This window comes from Gavialis gangeticus, unplaced genomic scaffold (assembly GCF_001723915.1).
Source record: "Gavialis gangeticus isolate Ggan-Ray unplaced genomic scaffold, GavGan_comp1, whole genome shotgun sequence".
Taxonomy (NCBI): Eukaryota; Metazoa; Chordata; order Crocodylia; family Gavialidae; genus Gavialis; species Gavialis gangeticus.
The window spans coordinates 25,643,473-25,663,260 of record NW_017729006.1 but is presented as its reverse complement, the minus strand read 5'-3'; the positions used below and the strand labels follow the sequence as shown (position 1 = coordinate 25,663,260).

The 19,788-nt window shown below is 41.2% G+C and overlaps 1 protein-coding gene across 3 annotated transcripts in view; it reads left to right on the top strand.

Moving 5' to 3' along the window:
- Nucleotides 1–81: 81 nt before the first annotated feature.
- PDE1C (phosphodiesterase 1C) overlaps nucleotides 82–19,788 on the top strand; it is a 604,326-nt gene continuing 584,619 nt past the window's right edge. For 2 of the 3 annotated variants that reach the window (XM_019509003.1, XM_019509002.1), the window contains exon 1: nucleotides 83–279. In XM_019509003.1, the coding sequence (XP_019364548.1) occupies nucleotides 195–279 (85 nt within the window). In that variant the 5' untranslated portion in view covers nucleotides 83–194. Of the gene's footprint in view, nucleotides 280–19,788 lie in introns of all 3 variants that reach the window. The other variant, XM_019509001.1, reaches the window with a different exon arrangement.

Below are 19,788 nucleotides of genomic sequence, written 5' to 3'. Positions count from 1 at the left end.
AGTGACAGTCTTAGGGGGTGGAGAATACTGCTGTGTGCATGTCTCTCAGATTCAGCTCTCTGCATTAGGAGATGTGTGAAGTTGGGTGTGAGTGCTGCCACAGGCAGATATTCAAGGGTAGCTAATTGCCAGCTTGGAAGCATTGATTTCAGGAGGAGAGAATTGCTGCAGCAGGAGTACAAACTGGCAGGATCATGACAGAGCCAAGCAGTAGAAAAGAAGGATTTAAAAAATGCCGGAGTGCCACTTTCAGCATCGATGGTTTTAGCTTTACAATTGGTAAGATCAGTTTAAATTCTTCTTCTTCTTCCTCTTTTTCTTTTCATGCTCTCTGATTGCTCCCATCTTTTTTTGTATAAGTACTAGCTACAGGTTTAAGGATACAATTCATCCATGGAGATCTTTTGTCTATCTGAAATGCTTAGCTACCCTGTAACTTTTGCTGTGTTTTGTTTCCTGTTGCCTTCTTTATTTTCTTTTCTCCAAGAAACTTGCCTTTGATAAGTAGTTGCTGTAAGGATTTTCTCTCTGTTTTGTCATTGTTTCATTGAGTGGTTTGCAGAACTTTTGTTTGGGAGCCTTAGCTCAGAAAAGTCTGAGATCACCAATTTTAGGGTTATATATTGCTTGCTTGCTTGCTGCATTTTCTTCTGACAAGACCAGAAACATAAGCACCAGGAGCCTTGGGGTTGTTTTTATTATTTCTTTGCTCAGTTAATAAGGTTTCAGAAATCTATGAGCCCTTACGCTTTTCTTGGTAGAATAAAATCATATGTAATTTCTTTTGAATAAAAAGGTTTGAGTGGGAAGAATATCAGGAGAGGCTAGGAATTTTAAGAAGATGTTTGTTCCTGGAGTAACTGTTTATACTAGGAACAAATTTGACCCTTTCTGTTCATTATTTCTATGTGGGTGAACAAGTGAAGCTCCTGACAGCTACAGGTGTCTCTAGATTTGTGTATGTGTGCGCATGTGTGTGTGTCTGACTTGCTGTGAAAAGATTAGGATCTCACTGTAATCTGAGCAGGCTGTTGTTTTAAACTTTTACATTTGACTGGGCTACATCGTACAAATCCCTGCATGTATTTAAAACGGCACAAGCCAGACTGATTTCATAACTTACACAGTAGAAGCCATCAATACAGATCCTCTTGTATACCTTTTAGAAACTGATTCTCAGATATTGCTTTTTTTTTTTGTGCTAGTTGATTTATTCAAATTTATAGTATTTTTAAATGAGACCAACATGTTATTTATTAATACTGAATGCAAACTTTTTGGTAGTGTATAAAGACCACCCGTGTCTTGGCTATTATCCTGTCTCAAGTAATGCCTCTGCAATCATTAAAACTATACTTTTTAAGAGAGCAATCTGAAGTTGGAGATATGTTCTTGTAGCTATGTATTTGTTTATACAGCACTTTGAAGATGAAACTACAATATGCATTCTATGCATTATTTTTAAATTTACTTATGGAAAAGTGCTAGTCTCTCCATAGTTAAAGTTCTGACAATGTGTCCTTATGAAGCCCTATTCTAATCCTCCACCATTTTTATTACAATTACTAGTGTTATTGGTATCACATTTTATCATTTGGGCTAAGACAAAAAGCCCAAGGCTAAATTGATTCAGTCTTTGTAGGTTAGTCTAAACTGCATAGATTGAACTGATAAGCACATGAACAGACATTCCCTTTTGATTCTGGAAATGCAGCCACATGCCTTCAGTGGCCCAGACCAGAAGCTGGGGGGTACTATAGCATGCCTCCCTACTCAGCTGGAACAGACTGCTTGGGCCAAAGCTAGCCCACCCACCTTTCAGGGATGGGTTTGCAGGGGAGGTGCAAAGCATCCTGGGATGATGGGGGACTGTGAGTTAACTTGAATCTGGAGGGGATCTGAGACAGATTTAACATAAATCAATGACGTCTGATACTACATCCACCCAAGTTTATCCTAAACTGGTTTTGGCCATTTTGAAAGTGGTTTATGTGTGCTGAACTTCTGTTGTGTTACAGATTTAAACTGGTTTCTGATCACTTATACCTGTTTATGTGTAATTTCTGTCCCTAGCCTTGATGGCAGTTTGAAGAGTAAGCATTCACTTGGCTGTTCTTTTTTAGGCCTAAGATAGTACTAGGTTTGGGAACACTGCATTTGTGTATGACAGTTGTGTATTGTATTTAATTATTGTATTGATGCATATTTAGATTACTGTATTGTCTGCTTATTGTCTTTTACTGCTATTTATACTCAGAAAAAAAGCAGAACTAGATCTTGGATCAAAGAACTTGTATTTACTATTCTTACTTCGTGTTCTTTTAAAGTCAGTTAACATGTAATTTCATGTATTTTTCTCCAAAATTGATGCACAGAGGTTACATAATGAAATTACTGAGGTGTGTGTTTTGTACATTATTAAGTAAAGCTAAAATGTGTTGTAGCTCATTTTCAAAAATGCATATTGCTTGACATATCTGTATTGAATTGATTGATGTTCGTGAAAATTTTGCAAAGGTGACTACTGAATGATCTACTCTGTACCAGGAAGACTGACTATTTCACAGTGATAATGGGAAAATCAAAATCTCTGATTAGTTGGCTTAACAGTATTTCTTCCTTTTAATTGGAAGATGATTTTGTTTGGGTGTTGAAGGTCAGACTACATAAGGGTTGGAGTTGTTTTTGAGAAATGGTGAGTTCCCACAGTGCTTACTGAGGTTAGTTGGAACTGTGGGAAATCAGTACTCTTGAGGATCAGGTACCTGTGTGGTGATGTTGGGTTGGAAGAAATTTGTGCCCAACTAGAAAGCTGTGTAAAAGAACATGTTATGTACATTGTAACTTATACATCTATATAACAGAGATTTCTTCCAGAAAGGAACTGATTTGATAGATTAGTTATTAGTTTTATCATAATGTATCATTATAATCATGGCCATTTATTTCTGAAAGGAAAAAAAGTAAAATTGAAAAGGTAAAGCCAAAGGCAACTAGAACTCAAGTACAGTAATCTCTGTATTGAGGGAAGTCCGGAAACGTTTCTGTCCCATTGCTGCCTCAATTGGCATTCAGTAGCTTCAAACCCAATGTGTAACTTGCTGAACATGGACCATATTTTGTAAATACTACAGGACATAGAGCTATAAAGAGTTGGCCCTGGTTTTGGTCTGGCTGAGCTGTACTTGAATGGCCAAAGGCAGGGGAGCAAAGGCAGCCTAACAGATTCTAGGGTGGTGGTCAGCAGTGGGGCTGTGCAAAGCTTCAGATCGTGATTCGATTCGGAGATGATTTGGACTGATTTGGAATCTCTGAATTTGAATTGAATTGCCAGAAGCTTTAAGCTTTCTGAAGCCTCTGAATCGATTTGGACCTCTGAACTGAATTGCTGGCATCCGAATTGGCTGAATCCGATTTGAATAGTTTCCTATTTGCACAGGCCTAGTCAGCAGGCAGTTTTCCAGCAAATGAAGGTAGAGTAACTTCAAGGCTTCTGTAATTTTCAACTTAGAGTTAGTGGTTCAAAGGGACTGTTCCAGTAGCGAGGTGAAGTGGTAAAGTAGATGCACTTTGGCTCTGTCCCTTTCTCCCAGGTACAGCCCTTATAACTGGGGGAGCAAGGAGTTATTGAGTAGAACTCTATACCAGATAGGAATATTTTGGACAGTTGCCTAAGATGAGCCTCTTTGCACTGGCAGAGTAACGGAAAGGAATCATAGCAGACTTACTGATTGAACCCCTTGATTTCAATGGGACTCTTCAGGATAATAAACCTGCACCACTGCATGTGTTTGTAGCATCAGTCTCTGTATTAAGATGCACTATTTTTCTCCATATGGAGCTTTGGGACCTTTGTTTGACGTATCTCTCCATCTCCATTTCACAGGCTGCACAGCTTTTACATAAAGCCAAGTTATTACCGGTTTATATTAATTCTTCCAAAGAATAGAAATACTTTTTGCCACAGTTCCACTACTACAAATAAAGTACAGATGTGATTTTTGAAAGAATATAAATAATGGAAAAGCAAGGCCTGAGTCATGTCTTACACTCTATCATTCTGTGCAAAGTGTATGTAAAACACTATTAAATGAGAATGCCATTGTTTTCTATACTTAGGTTGCCTAGTATAATTGACTAAACAAACATGTAAGATCAATGAAGCCTCAGGTGCAATGTCTTTAAACTTGAGAAGATGACAAACAAAAATGTTAATAAGGTTATACTTTTTTCCCTTTTTTAATCCTTTTTCTATGACCAAGAGCCAATTGAATTAAAACTTCTGCTCCCCGCTTTTCATATCCAGAAGCTCTTGAGTAACAGTGTTTTAAGTGTCCCTGTCACAAGAATCTAATGGATTGATTGTAACAGAATATACCAATAATGATTAGAATTAATTGATGTGGTGGAAAGATCTACTGGAACTCAATGCTGCTTAGTTATTGGGTGAATGCTGAACTGAAACATGAAATTTTATGTGTCTGATATATCACAGGATTGTTCACTATTGATGAGACCTTGCTCTGCGGTTTCTTTGAGTTCCACTGTCATTAAGGACCTAGCCATCAGATTGTGTTTAGAACTCCAGTTCAAGTAAAATGGGAATTTTTAAGCTCAGGTCAGTGACAGTTTCAGTCCCTGGGTAATATTTATTCCCAAATCCTGCTGCTTCTGTTTTTAAAGTTTGTAATTTTCTGGTTCATTTAGTGATCCCCATTTTAGTGTAAAATTTCAAGTGGTGACCCAGACAAGAGTATTTATGAAAAACATACACAGGCACAATGTTCTTATTAGGTCACTGCAGAAGTTAACCTTGATAATCTGTTTTGTTGTGCTTTGGTCATATACACTTGGTGGATAGGCACAAAATTTAAATCTGTCATAAAGCATCTGGCATGAATGGGGATGAGAGAGATTCAAGGCAGAAGTCCATATGTAAAGCAGAGAGTAAATGCAGCATTATCAGAATAAGAAAACAGTGTTACCCTTAAAGCTCCTTTGGCATTAGAAGAAAGCAGTTTTGCTATTCTCAGTTGATAACCTGTCCATGAAGCCCCAAACTAACTGGAATATGGGGCTCAGATTTTTCTGAAAGAGCAACTTGTATAATAAGGTAACAAACAAGTTAGAGACACAGAGGCAGTTTTCATTATTTGTACTATATTTATATTGCTAATTCAATGGCAGGACTGTAGTTATATTAATAATGTCTCATCCATAACTATATAACTTTTAAGATATTTTCTGCAGCATCTTTAAAGTCCTGGTTTGTTGTTCTGCCGATGACAACAGTAGTTTTGTAATTCAGTAAGATACAGCCTGCTACTGTGGAGACAAAGTCGTCTATGGACCTTTTACTTTTATTCTGTTCTTGTTCTCGTCACATAAAAAGATGTAATTCTGACTGAAAGTACATGGTTGTTTTGTATACAGGGAGTAGTGTTAAATATTGCCCACATCTGTTCTCAGGAACCTTTTCCTTCAACCTTCGGAGGGAAAAAAAAGGGAGTTTGTAACATTATATTAAAACGTGTGGGGAAAGAGGTAGGAAATGTAATTTTTTTCTTGTATTGAGCATTAATTACAGTGCCAGTGGGATTCCTTTCAGCTTCTTAAGAGTTGCAGTGATAACTCACCTGGGACAGCTCTTAGAAGAAGCACTGTTGGAGGAAAAACACCTGTGCATGTTAGGAGGTGTAAATACACTATCAGGCACTTGCACTGTACTGCTAGGATATTCTTTTTCATCAGCAAGTCTTAAAAGCTATGAATTTTTTCACTAGAATGGTACCTGAATTCAACACTATGGGCATGTCTACACATGCAATTAAATTGGCTTAAATTTACTGAGCAGTAAATTACTGCACAGTAAGCTGTAAGAGGCCAGGATCTACATGTGCAGGCGTTAAAGCTCATTAACGCTGTGTGTGGACTGACTTGGGACTAGCTTTATTCCCAAGTCAGTCTACACATACAGTGTTACTGTGCAGTAAGGCATCTACATATACATTACTGTGCAGTAACTAACTGGGTATAAATTTGATACCTACATGATGCAGGTGTCAAATTTATGCTCAAGTTGGTGTAAGTCACCACATTTACTGAGCAGCATGGGCATGCACATGTAGATATGTGCCCATACTGTGTGGTCATTTGGTTACTGTGCAGTAAATGCGCACGTGTAAAAGCACCCTGTTTGTCACAATTATAAGGTGCTGACAAGTGTCCTTGTAACTTAGCATTTTCCTTATTTAGTGGCTTTTAAGATTTTATTCTTTGTTGACTTTTTTTAAATAGAATCCCTTTTTCTGGCCAGGGAAACGTATTTGGTGGGCTCAACCCATATCAGAAAGACAATATAAGGGTGTTGTTACACCTTACATTGTAAGCCAAACAAATATTAATCAGCTTAGTGTCGTTCGGCTTAGTGCAGCAGTCATACCTTAAGATGGAAAAACTGTCTCTGATGAGACTGTGACAGTCCTTCACCTGCACAACTGTATCTTGCCACTAGAGACTTTGTGAGCAGGGGCAGGACTAGGAGCATATGTAAAATATTTCTCAGTAAAAATGAAGTCAGTGTTGTCAGCTACACTTTCTTCCAAGCTTTATGTGTTTCTTTTTTAGTCTGTTGTATTTTTTGGTATTGGCTGCGATGCCAATAGATACATTAGGGGCAGGACAGGCTTCCTGCTCCTGACTGGCAGTGGGGGATGAGGCACCATGCCTGGCTGTGCTGCTCCCCAGTGTTCCCTCTCTCCCTGACTCAAGGAGGCCATTGCATCTTGGGAAGCTGGAGGATTTCAGTTGGACTGAATATCTGTAGGGAGTGGCCACACTGTAATAGAACAGGAGGAGAATTAGGTGGATTATTGTCCTGGACTGGTGTAACTTTAAAACAAATAACAAGTGCTGTAATATGCTTAAAGGTGTTAATGTGCAAGCAATCCAGGGGTTAAGGTGGGAGGGCCAAACCTGGCTCATGGGCCATATCCAGCTCACCAGTTAATCTCATCTGGCCCACTAGCCACCCCTGGGTGCCTGAGAAGGCAGTGTTGTGTCCTGTGCTGCTCCACTCTGCTACAGCCAGGGCCGGGCCAGGCCAGGCAGCAAGCAGATTCCTCTACACCCCCAGCATCCATTCTTCCCACCTGGTTTCTTGTTGGTCTTGCATGGTCTTGGCACTGTGGTCACCAGCAGCGGGCCCTGCATGGGATAATGTGGAATGCAGTGCACTGAGTAGCCGTCCTGCCCACCTGCCTGCCTACTTGCCATGATGAGCAACTGTTGCTGTGGTGCCACTAGGAGGTAAGCCCGTGCCAGCTGCAGGGGGAGGGGTCTTAGCCTGCGGCAGTCACCCCTGACTTTCCTGGTGTAGCATGACAGCAGTGGCTCATTACAGTGGGTGGGCAGGCTGGCTACTTGGTGTGGTGCATTGCACCCTGACCTCTGTGGGCCTGTCTGTCAATGGCTGCAGTAGCAGGACTGCACAGCACCAACAGGAAGCTGGGTGGTGGTAGGGAATGAACGCAGGGGAATCTGTATGCTGCATGACTCAGTCCAGCCCCAGCTGTGGCAGAGTGGAGTGGTGCAGGGTGCAGCGCACCCTCTTCAGGTTCCTGGCAGTAGCCAGTGGTCTGGATAGGATCAATTGGCACCTCCCTTCTTCTCCTCTGGCCCTCAACAGCTCACCAAAACTCCTTAAGTGGCCCTCCAGCCCAAAGAATTGCCTACCCCTGGGTTAAGAGCTCCAGAAGCTGCCTAATCTGTGTAACAAGGCCCTAAAATGCATTGAGTATACACAGGGTGACTGAGTACACACTCACCTTTCAAAGTGATTCTTCCAATCCAAGTTTGGAGGAAGTTCCAGGTAGTATGAAAGAAAATTACCTTGTGTAAGCATGTAATGTTCTGCAGATAGAAAGCTTCAAGGGGCTGTCAATCCAGACTCTTTTACCAGGATTAAATTTGTTATGATTTTAAGTGACCTTTTATTTCTGTGGATCCATATGCCTTTCTAACTTTCCAACACAAAGTGGGGCACCATTTTTAATGTTATTCACTAGGTCCTGATGTTACAGCTAAAAAAAAAAAAGAAAAGATTTATCACCTTTCAAATTTTTTATCTTGGTTTGAGAACAGACCTAATGAAAAGTGGCAGAAGGCATTAGTAATCGATTGCCATATGAATGCATAAGCATATTGCTGCCTGAATTGGAAGAAATGCATATTTTATGCAGAATAATATTACAAACAGTAATCTAGCTGTAGGATACAATACTTGATTATTTTATTAAATTGTCTGCCAAGGTACTGACACATGTACAGGAACAATGCAACGTAAAGAATGAAAACACAAAAACAGTGGAACAAAGCTTCCAATAACAATCATGGGACAAGACATTTTAAGAAAAATGTGTAGGTTGTTATTTTGTCTCAACTACAAGGTCATATTCTAATACCAAATTCCTTGGGTATCCTTGTCTGCTTTGCCTGAAAATTCACTTCCTGCAGTTGTTATTTGTTTGTTTGGGTACCCAAGAAGGGTTAAAGTTTCAGTTGTTTTACCTAGAGGTCTAGGTTACATCAACCTAGAAGCACTAGAGACTAGGGGGCTCAGTCTTGCTGAAGGCCGAGATGGAAACAGGCAGAAGCACTGCCCTAGTACATTACGCTAGCAAGATCTATGCAGGAAAGGTAAGGTGTTTTGTGTCTCTTCTGCAGTGGCTCCTAATACAGGAGTGGAGGTGCTGATTTCAACAAGAGCAGAGGTGGCTCCTCAGGGCTGTTCAATTGGTGGCTCATAGGCTACGTAAGGCCTGTGAGTGTTTAAATTATGGCCTGTGGGGCATGACTTATAGGCATGACTCTGGCAACCAGGGCCACCACTTCCTCCCTCTTCCCCACCCCCCCGCTATCCCCTTGGCCACTGTTGGTGACTGAAATGGGTGGCAGGGGAAAAGCGGGGGAGAAGCAGTAGCTTCTTACTTTTTAGTATGCTATCATCAAAATGCCTTTCTGTGATAGGGAAGTGTTTTTAGCTTCTGGGTTCTGGAGATGCACCAACACAGTATCCCTGGTAGCTGTGCCATAAGTTGCCATCAGAGGTTGGTTGTTCAGCCACTGAGAAGCTCTGCAGGTCATTTAGGCTCACCATGCCAAATAAATTGGGCAGCCTGGCTTCATAGGATGAAGACCTGTGAAAACTTGCCTTGAAAAGACTGGTACTGTTTCCCTTTTATTAGAGCTCTGTTAATTTATAAGAGCTGAGGATCTACTTACTATGTCTACTAGACCTACTATTTACTATAGTCTACACAATGTGGGTAAAAAGTTACCCAGGTACAATGTAGGTGTTTTGAGTTGATCTCTCATCTGTCAAAATATTCCTGAGTAATGTACTGTTGCTCGGTTTTAATGCCAAAATCATTAGTTGTTCACACTGAATCAGACTCATAACATAGAACCAGTTGTAGGGTCACTTCAGAAGTAGTTATTTATTTATTTTTGCTAATTTTATTTCCAATGGGAGCTGTGAACTGTAAAACCTTTGCAAAGTGTTTTGACATGTGTGAGTGGGCAGAACTATCCTCCACAGTTGGGCTTTGTGTGCAAAGAAAATAACTCCAAAATGAAGATGAAAGAAGATTATAGTGGATAAAATCATTACTGTTTAAAAGTAAGAAGCATCCTCCTGATTACTTCACACTACCTTTTAAAAATTTGATGAATTATGTAAGTGTAAATCCTTATCCTGAAGCAAATCCTACCCTCTCACTTTTAAATATCCCAAGTCACTACTGTGAGTGTCTTGCATGATGATGTTACCAGGGTATCTGAACACTGCATACGTTTTCGTATCCTCATCCAAAGAGCGCTTCTGTGATAGGGAAGTGTTTTTATTCCTATTTTGCTGATGGGTATGGCAGTCACTTCTTTCATGTGTAGAACCTGCTGGAGTGATGTAGAAGGGCAGTGCAGCATGCCTCTGCCTGTTTTCATCTTGGTCTTTAGCAAGTTCCCTTAGTCTCTAGTGTTTCTAGGTTGATATAAACTAGACCTCTCAGGCGCTTGTACATGTGATAGGGGTTTAGTCCCCTGAATTGAAACAGTGAGTTTTTAATTGTGATGATTAAAAATGCACTGTTTCAATTTAGGGGCTTCCATCACTGTTACAGTGAGATTCTTTTTTTCCATGAAGCCTGACCACCTCTCCCATGGCTGCGGAGGATGGGGGCAAGCTGCCAGCGAGCCAAGCAGTACCTAAGCTGTGGGGATCCCCGGGTGGTCCCAGTTAGCTAGAAGGTGGTGGGGACAGTACATGGGGTACTGCTCCCTGGGTGGGCTTGGGGAAGAGTTGGATTGGGCCAGGTGCTACTTCCAAGCTGGGGCAGCATCTGGCCCACTAGCAAGCCAGCCTGGCTGGCCCTGGGGGGTGCCGCCACAATGGAGGGAAGGACCAGGGCCTCCTGCAGCTCAGGGCCTGCCAGCAGCTCATCCCCCAGGCAGGCTCCAGGGGGCAAGCTCTGCAAAAAAAAAAAATCATGTCTCGTGCCACTTCTGCCTTTAGCCCGCCTCTCCTGAGGCTGGGGGATGAGCTGTCAGCTTAAAGTCTGCAACATTGCAAGTAACTAAATTGCAAACTAAACTACATGGAGATGTGGTGTAGTTTGCAACGTAACAAACTCATTTAAATCACAAAAAATCCCCCATGCCTGTAAACATCCATACATGTACGCATTGAAACCGTAAAAACGGCCAATTTTCATCATGTATATGAGTTCCTGTAGGCAGAACAACTGGAAGTTTAACTCTTCTTGGGTACCAAAACAAACAAATAGCAAAACTCAGTCTTCAAAAGATTGCCAGGCCTAACTTTCCAGAAGGATGCTATGGCAGGATTAGCCAGGGGAGCATGCTATCCCACAATAAGAGCTAATGATCTGCTTCCACCCAAGCTGTACTAGCTCATAAAAGAACTAGAGACTGGGAGAGAACTTTCAAGCCTAATCCTTTGGGGTTTGCCATTCTGCAGCAGAACTTTTTAAAATCTGCTAATAAGCTTATTTTTCTTATATAGTGTAGATACGTGTTTGTGTCTCTAAGATTTGTAGGTATGTGTCTGTTAATAAGAGGATAATTCTTTTTGGACAGAATTGAAATGATCCTGTGTTACACCACTGGAAATTGGGGGTAACTCCTCCTTGCCTAAGAGCCAGATTCTCAACAGGTATAAATCTTTATAGCTCTATTGAGGTCAAGTAAGCTACAGTGTTTTACAGCATCTGAGAATCTGCTCTCAAAGAGTTATTCCTGCTCTACACTGAGGAAACTTAAAGACAAATATTATGTATAAATTTTAAAATGTTACAGGGTGAAGCCACCAAGCTTTTCCACAGTTCAGTTCCAGGAATTCGTAAATGCTTACCCCTTCCCTTCTCAGTGACAGAGACTACATCTGATCCTACATTTGTAGTAGCTGTGGCCTTGAGATTTTCAGAACTGGGAACTTCTCCCTGTTCATGTTATTGCATCAATACCTGGAGCCTTGTTATATGGCTGTTTTCAGAGCTGAAAGCATGATGAGAGGAAAGTTGTAGTAATTACTGAACAGATGCACTTAATGAAGTCTCTACTGGATTTCCAGCTGGCAACTTGAACTGTGTACTGGGACAATGGAATTGCAGTCACTCAGATCATTATGTGACATCACATCCTCTCCCTTGTTGTCATAGCAGCTGTAATCATTCCACTGAAAATTTCCCCCAGGAAGACAGCAACCATCATTTTTCTCTATTAAGTGGAAGTACATGGTGTTTAGTTGGGTTTTTTTTTCCAACTGCTGCTGTGCAATGCGATTTCCTGCTCCTGACAAGAGCCTCTTGTCCTAATACTTAATGATGATACAAGATATCAGCTGATATATACCTAGGGGAGAAAACTTCCTCAGCCAGTGCAGCGCAGTGCTGACCTACAAGATATTTACTATTCTAGCATTAAAGTTCTTCAAAGCAGACAGCACTAGTGAGAGAGCAAGACAGCAGTGTTTTTCAATACATATTATACTAGACTTAAGGAATACTGGTCCTGATTCTCTAATTTATAACTGTTTTAAACTAATAAAACTCTACTGTAAACATCACTAGAACCATATCCAATTTATGCTAGTATCAGAGGAAATAATTGTTGTTATAAACAACATTATTTTAGTATTAATAATTAAGACCATTAAAACTAAAAGCTTTTTAATAATCTAGTTTTGCTTTTTCCTACCCCATTTAGGTGAGTTTTTTGTGTTTTTACAGTTTCCTCAATTTGGATACTGATTATTAGCGTGTGCTAGTTCACATTCTGTTTCTACTAATCTGCTTCTGGTTTTCATACTCTTGAACAAAACTATTATATATGGGCTGCCAACAATGCAGGAGAAAGGAGCTAAATGAAAACTGAAAAACAACTTTCTCTAGAATTGTATTAATGTCCATTCATTCTCTTGTTTTGAATTCATTTTTTGGAATAAAAGTAACATGAAGTTTTGGTCACATACATGAATTCAAGCTTTTACACTCATGTACAGGGTGTAGAGAATTTTACATAAAGATTTTAAATGTTCACTCAGGCAGGAACAAAGCATCAACAGAAAAGATACAGAAGTTTAAAAATCTTTTGACTGAGAATTAAGAAAATCCTACAACTAATAACTAGATCAGGGGTAGGCAAAATACAGCCTGTGGGCAGTATCTGTCCTGCCAAGGTGCAGGGGGCAGCCTGGGCCATGGTGCTGTGGCCAGTACTGCCATCCCTAGGTGCACAGTGGGGCTGGGGAGGCATGGTGGCTGGACTCTGGCACACCTGGGGTGGCTCCTTCTGGCTGCCACTGCTGGACCCAGCCCTGCTTCTTGGGCACCCCAGCCAACTGCTGGTGGCAGGGTCTGAATGGACAGGGTGCATGCCTGGGTGGACAGGATGGGGCTGCAGCTAGGCAGGGAGTGGGATGGATAGGCGGGGCCTGGGCAGGGGCTGGGATCACAGGATGGTGACAGAATAGGGCTGGGGCCCAGGGCCCAGGGAAGAGTCATGATCTACCCCCCACATACCCTTGCAACAGATGCCAGTTCCATGGTCAGGGGCACGTAGGGAGCAGATTGTGGCTCTGCCCTAGCCTCCAGCCCCACACTATCACTACCCCATGATCTTGATCCCTAGTCCTGCCTGCCCATCACACTCCTGGATACAGCTTCCTGCTTACCTGCGGCCCCATCTGTCCATCCAGCTGCATGCCCTGCCCATGAGGGTACCAGATGCTCTCCACGGAGACCCCGGGGTCACTGGGCAGTGACAATGCAGGGCCAGAGCCCAGGGCAGAGCTGCAGTCTGCTGCCTGCATGCCCCTGCAATGGGCACCGGTTCCATGGGCAGGCGTGTTCAGGAAGCAGACTGCGGCTCTGACCCAGGCCCCAGATCTGCACTGTCACCACCCAGCAATCCCAGCGTGCCCATGGAAACTGGCTGGGACCCATGTGGGGGCCACCTAAGGAGTTTCACTGAACTGTTGTGAGGGAGGTGGGGGTGCTGACTCAGCCTGCAACAGCTCACCAAAACTCCCTAAGTGGCCCTCTGGTCAAAATAATTGCCCATCCCTGAAAGAGACCTACTTGAAAGGATACTTAAGTGAAAAAGTATTTATCTACTTATGGGAAGAAACTTTCCTCTGATCATCAATATTCAGCTTTGGTCTGTGTAGATAATGGGGAGTGATTGAAGGAAATCTTCCTATCCCCAGTTTGGGACAAAGGGAGCTTACTTTGTTAGATAGGTCCTTGAAATAAAAAAACAGAGCACACCTGCCTCTTCTCAAGAGAATCACTTTATTGGAAAGCTATGCATTAAGTTTAACCAGCATTCAGATTCAAGCAATGGAAATGCAAAAACTTAATCATGCCTGGGAGGATGGGTATTGGCTGGACCTCAGGAACTCTGAGCTTTTGTTCAGTTCTTCTAGCAGCTCAGGTCTATCATATCACGCGTCCCCCAGATTTACAATCGTCTATATACAATCATTAATGACATGCATTTATTAACCTGATTGGGTATATGGTAATGAAAGCAATTGATCATAAAGACCCCCCTCTTCAGAAAAGTGAAGAGTTTATGACAAATGCTTAACAACTGTTTAACTAGGATGTGCTCAAAATTTTATCATTTAGTTAGATTTCCACTTTTAATACTGAGTGCTATTCCTTATGGTTATGGTTTCAATTTCTTTGTTTGTGTGACTATATTCAAACACCCAAATCAGTGCTTTCCTGTTTACATTATTGAAAACATGGTATTTGGCCTTGCAAGCCTGTCTGTCTACAAAGTTATCCAAAGTTCATTCCAACATTCATATAATGGGGGACCCATACAAGTGCAAGGAGGCACTTATGCCAAGGCCTTTTATGTGTCCCTTACAGTGACGCATCGCAAGAACAAAAAACTGTAGTAGAAATCTGAGAGGAAAATTTTGCCCACTGCTACAACCCTGCAAGTGACTGCACACCTGCAATTCCTCATGTAACTTTACTTAGTTTCAGGGATACCCTTGTTCATAGTTGCAGGACTGGGATCTCTGCTACTTGGCTTATTGCGGCATGGTCTAATCAGTTGAAACAGTTCCCTGGAAAATGTGTTCAGTGAATTTTAACCAAGCAGAACTGCAAATTCAGGACAGTGACAAGCTGGTGAAAAATAAAAAGAATAGTGTGTGCCTTTGAGATTCATAGGTGCTGAACTCTACCAAGGCAACCTGCATTAAGACTACTTCTACCTCCCATTCAAGTTTGTGGGTATTTTCCCACTGATTCTTAGTGAAAATTGGATTGAGTCATAGAGAAGGCAATAGCTTTTGAATTGGGCTTAGTATAAATTTAACTGTGTTACTTTTTGCTCTTTTTGTTTATGTGATTCATGCCCAGATAAGGAAGATTATGAGGAAAAAATTAACAGGGCCCATGAAATCTAAAGAACTCTTCAATTTTCGGAAGTTCGGCAATGTATAGAATGAGGTGTTAATTTGCATGGTGGCGTATCAAGCGAAACACAATAGTCTCATCATTAAGCAATTTTTAATGATTCTTTTGTTGCCTTCTTCCCCTTCTGCTAACACTGTGTATATGGTTGTAGACATGTGCTATTGATGCAGGTACATATGAATATGGTACTGGAAGGGATCGCCAGGGCCACTGAGTCCAGTCCTCTCCATTTGCAGGTACTCTTTCACTGAAAGAATCCCCAAAATCTCCGCTTCAAACATTCAATTACAACTACAAGTAACGAATCTGAGTAACAGAGAAGTAATTGGTTAATACACACATAGATAATCCTAGGAAAAGGATCATATACCACTCTAAAGAGGAAGGCAAGCTCCCCCACAGTCTATTTCAATTTGACCTATCCTTTCTGATACCAAATCTGGTGATCTGGTGTGACCCTGAACACAAGAGTAAGACCCTCTAACCAGGAACCTCTGTGTGTTCTAGTATTGCCAGGGGTTTTGGCATATCCCAGTCATATTTCCCCCATTCCCTCTATCCCCAAGCCCAGAAAAGCCTTAACCGTGATCATGAAAGGAAAAAACATACTACCTAGGCTGAACTAGTGACCCGCAAAAGCCCTGATGCATGGGATTACCAAATAATATCCACACTAAAATAATTACTTTTATATCCCAACCTAGGGACTGGAAACAAGTGACTCCACATCACACATGCACTGATTGTATGCCAGTACACCTATCCTTTTTATGAACTGATCCAGTTCAATCTTAAAGAGATTCAGGTTCTTTGCTCGCACCTCTTTACTTGAAAGACTATTCCAAAAGTTTACTCTTCTTATGATTAGAACTCTTCTCATTTCTGATCTGAATTCATCTGTAGCCAGTTTATAGCCAGTTCATCTTGCACTGATGGTGTTTCTCAGCTTAGAAAACTTTTTATCTTCTTTAATATTTGCCCAACATATGTGCTTATAAAGGCTGAGACCATTCAATCTCAGATTTTGTTAAATTAAATAAGACAAGTTCCTTAAATCTTTTATTAAAAAAAAAAGTCTCCATTCCCTTAACCATTTTGTGACCCTTCTTTGAACTGGTTTCATTTTAAGTTAATCTTTTTTTGAACGTCAGTGACCAGAACTGCAGACTTTAATCAAAATGGAGTTTTACCAATATCTTGTTTATTATATCTACTGCATATATTCTGCCTAATACACCCTATGGCCAGGTACAGACATTACTCTTTTACCAGTGTAAGTGATCAGAAACTGATCTATACCCATAACAGAACAGAAATTTGGCATGAAACTAGTTTATACCTATAACAGAACAGAAGTTCGGCATACATAGACCGGTTTAAAAATGGCTGAATCTGGTCTATGATTTACTGTACCTTCCCCCCACCTCTTTTTGAATGTTTGTATTTAGCCTAAGACTGCATTCACTTTTTTTTGCAGTTGCATCACACCGGAAGCTCCTAGTAATCCTATAGTCAACCAATATGCCCAACTCCCTCTCTTCCTCACATGTGCCTAGTCTGTGTGCTCCTATCCTAAAAATCAGTAGAATTCAAATTCATGGCTGCTGCTGGCACTACAGCATGATTTGATTGATCCTTGAATTGCAGTTTTGCCCTGAAAAATGACTCCAAACTTCAGTTCTACTCTGAAAATGGCATCCTTGGGGGCTCTAACTTTTTTTTCTTTTGATGACCACTATGAAACTACATATCATGTTTTTTTAATTTGCAGTAAAAAACCTTTTCATTTTATTGCCAGTCCTTGAACTCAACAGAAATCCTACATTTCCCAATTCAGCATTGAGGAATATTTTGGTCAAGCTACTTCTCATGCTAAAGTTCAAGAGTCCTAAAATAAAGCTTTATAATGGACACTGGTTGCAATTTGAATTATGAGGAGGTGACAGTGTTTTTAGAGTAAGTGTACTGAATAGACTCTAATTAGTGGAATATCAGCTTAAATTCATCCCCCCCACACCATTGCTGTGGCAGGGAAAGCAGTGGTGGGGGCAAGGGGCCAGACCTCTACCATACTTTCTGCTTCACCTCTTGACCTCCCTGTCTGCCCCACTGCCATGTGCCCTCTCTGTGCTTGTGCTTGACCCCAGCTGTCTGTTTCCACTCCTGCTTCTAGTGCCTGGCTTCCTTGCCCCTGGCCACCCCCAGGCCTGGGGTTGAAGCTGGAACTGAGTTGCCCCCTGCCCCAATCTAATACTTAAATCTAAAATTTGCAGTATTAGAGAAATGAGATTTGTTTTTCCCTATGTTGTTTGGGAGAGAAAGCCTTGTCTTGGATTTGAGTAAATACAGCATGTTATGTAAATATGCCACAGAGCAAGAAAAGTGCAAAATAATTGCCCTTCTAATAGATATTTGTATGGATGGTACATGGTTGGATGATCTGCTGTTTGCTTTTGAAAATATAATTCTAAGTAAAGATAGTTACTATTTATCTGGTATCCAGAGCATTTTATTTAATGACTAACTCCAATATAAAACACAAGGATCTACTGGCTACTGTTAACTCTCACTTATAGGGTTCTCTCCCATAAATGATATGGCATATTGTGGTTCAAATGGTTCAGAGTTCTGCTGTTTTATAAGTATTCTGTTTCTCTAATTGTAAGCCATCCTGAGCTTGTTGGGAAGAACAGCATATAAATCACATGAATGAATAAATAAGTTAGATACTGATTACTTTTACTTCAGCTTGTTAAAATTTTATATTACTCTCTTTGAACATAAGGAATTACTCAGTGGAAAATCAGGCCAGAATTGGTTACATCCCACTTTTGCAAACAAAATTTTTCATGGGGTAGATGTTTGGCGCCCAGGGCAAGCCCACAGCGGCAGCCCACCCTCACCTTGCTCACAGATCTGGGGGGTACATGTCCCCCCGCCCCCATGCTTGCCTGGGACCACATGCAGCAGTGGGAGCCATCCTTCCCTCTCCCCCCGCAACAAGACACTCACAGCTCTGTCCCACGTTCTGCCCTGGCTAGGCAGCATCTGTTGGCATCTCTTTGCATCAGTGCCCAGGATGGTTGCCTCGCTCACCCGCCACCCTGCCTTTTTCCAGGTTTTAAAACAAAACAGTGCCCTTCTTCCTTCAGACTCTCAAGGCTTTCTAGTATCCACAAGCTCCTTCTACCCTCCTCTGATCTTTCAGCTGGCCCTTTTAATGCCTCCAGCTGGATATTTACCCTCTCAACCTGTACTTTATCAGCAAGCACCCTTTTCTCCTTGAACTTGCTTGAAAATGGTTAGGTCAAACAGGACTGCCTAGCAATCCAATAACATATACTCAGGGGAATCATCATTTTTCTACTGCTATTATGTGTTTTAAGTAAGGTTCACTTAAACTGCAGCCATAACTTGAAAATTAATTTGTGTCAGATGGTGTTATCCTGTAACCACACAGATGCCTCACTATCTCATTAAGCCTATTCTGCTAACATACCCTAGCTTTTTCCTATCCCATAAATGCCAACAATTTATTGCCATTATAGTTGTTTGTTGGCAGTATCATATTTAGTCCCATTTCCATGGCTAATACATAGGATTTAGTTGTTCTTGAATCTGGGTGTATGTGAGCATTGAGCATGGCAATTATGGTATCACTGGTAACTAAGAATCACTTGTTCTTGGAAGATGCCCCTGTCAGCCTGACAGAATTACCAGTATAAATGTTCCTTCTTGTGAGAATCTGTTTATTCTATAGTGCCTTATGTTCCAGTCTAATGCCTCTTATTAATTAGCATTTCTGATGCCATTAACTGAAGTGGGGTTCTTTTTACAGTGAAATTCGTCAAACTAACTTGTCTTGTCATTTATGATAGTGCTGTGTTTGCATACTTGCCCTTTGAAGTAGTAACACTAAATTGAACCCTGTTTTGTCAGGCATCACTTATAGTAACTCTTTACATGCATAATTATTTTTCTTAACTTCTCAACTGATATTTAAACAAAACCTTAGGAATGCATTCCCATCTGATTCTGTTTGTTTACATGTTATGTTCAATCACTTGCATTTGACATCCATTTTCCATAGTGTTTAATCAGTCCATTTTGTATCTTTATGAAGTTTTTATTTTTTATTGTTTCCTTGGGAGTTCATTTGTTGCCCTGTGGGGTCAGGCCAACTCTCAGGATCTCAATATTGCGCTGTTAGACAGGAGGGTGTGACACAATTGCACATATACAAACACACAAATCAATTGGATGCACACACACATGTGTGCATGTGTGTGCATGTGCACACACACACACACACACACTACCAACTCAGGCACATACACTTCCAAACTAACCTAGGCACATGCATACCTATCATGAATTCAAGCACATACACTATACACCCCAAAAGTTAGACAACAATCAATTGTCCATACCCGTACACTCAGTACACATACACAGATTACTAATTCATATATCATACACACAGTGACATATATATACACACACACACTCACCAGTTCACACACATACAACTCACCTACACGTAGGTAAGTTCCTAACTTGGATGGCATGGTATGTATGTGTGTGGTTGGGGTACCTGTGATACTTGGGGGAAGGTTAAGGTGTGAGAGAGTTAAAGTGTAGGGAGTGAAAGTTGCCAGAACTAAGATTAGAATTGATGGACTCGAGAGAGAAGCTGGCTGAGGAACTGAGGCTTGGGGTTACTTAAGGTAGATTGGTTTATTAAACAGACAACACACTACACAGCCCACCCACC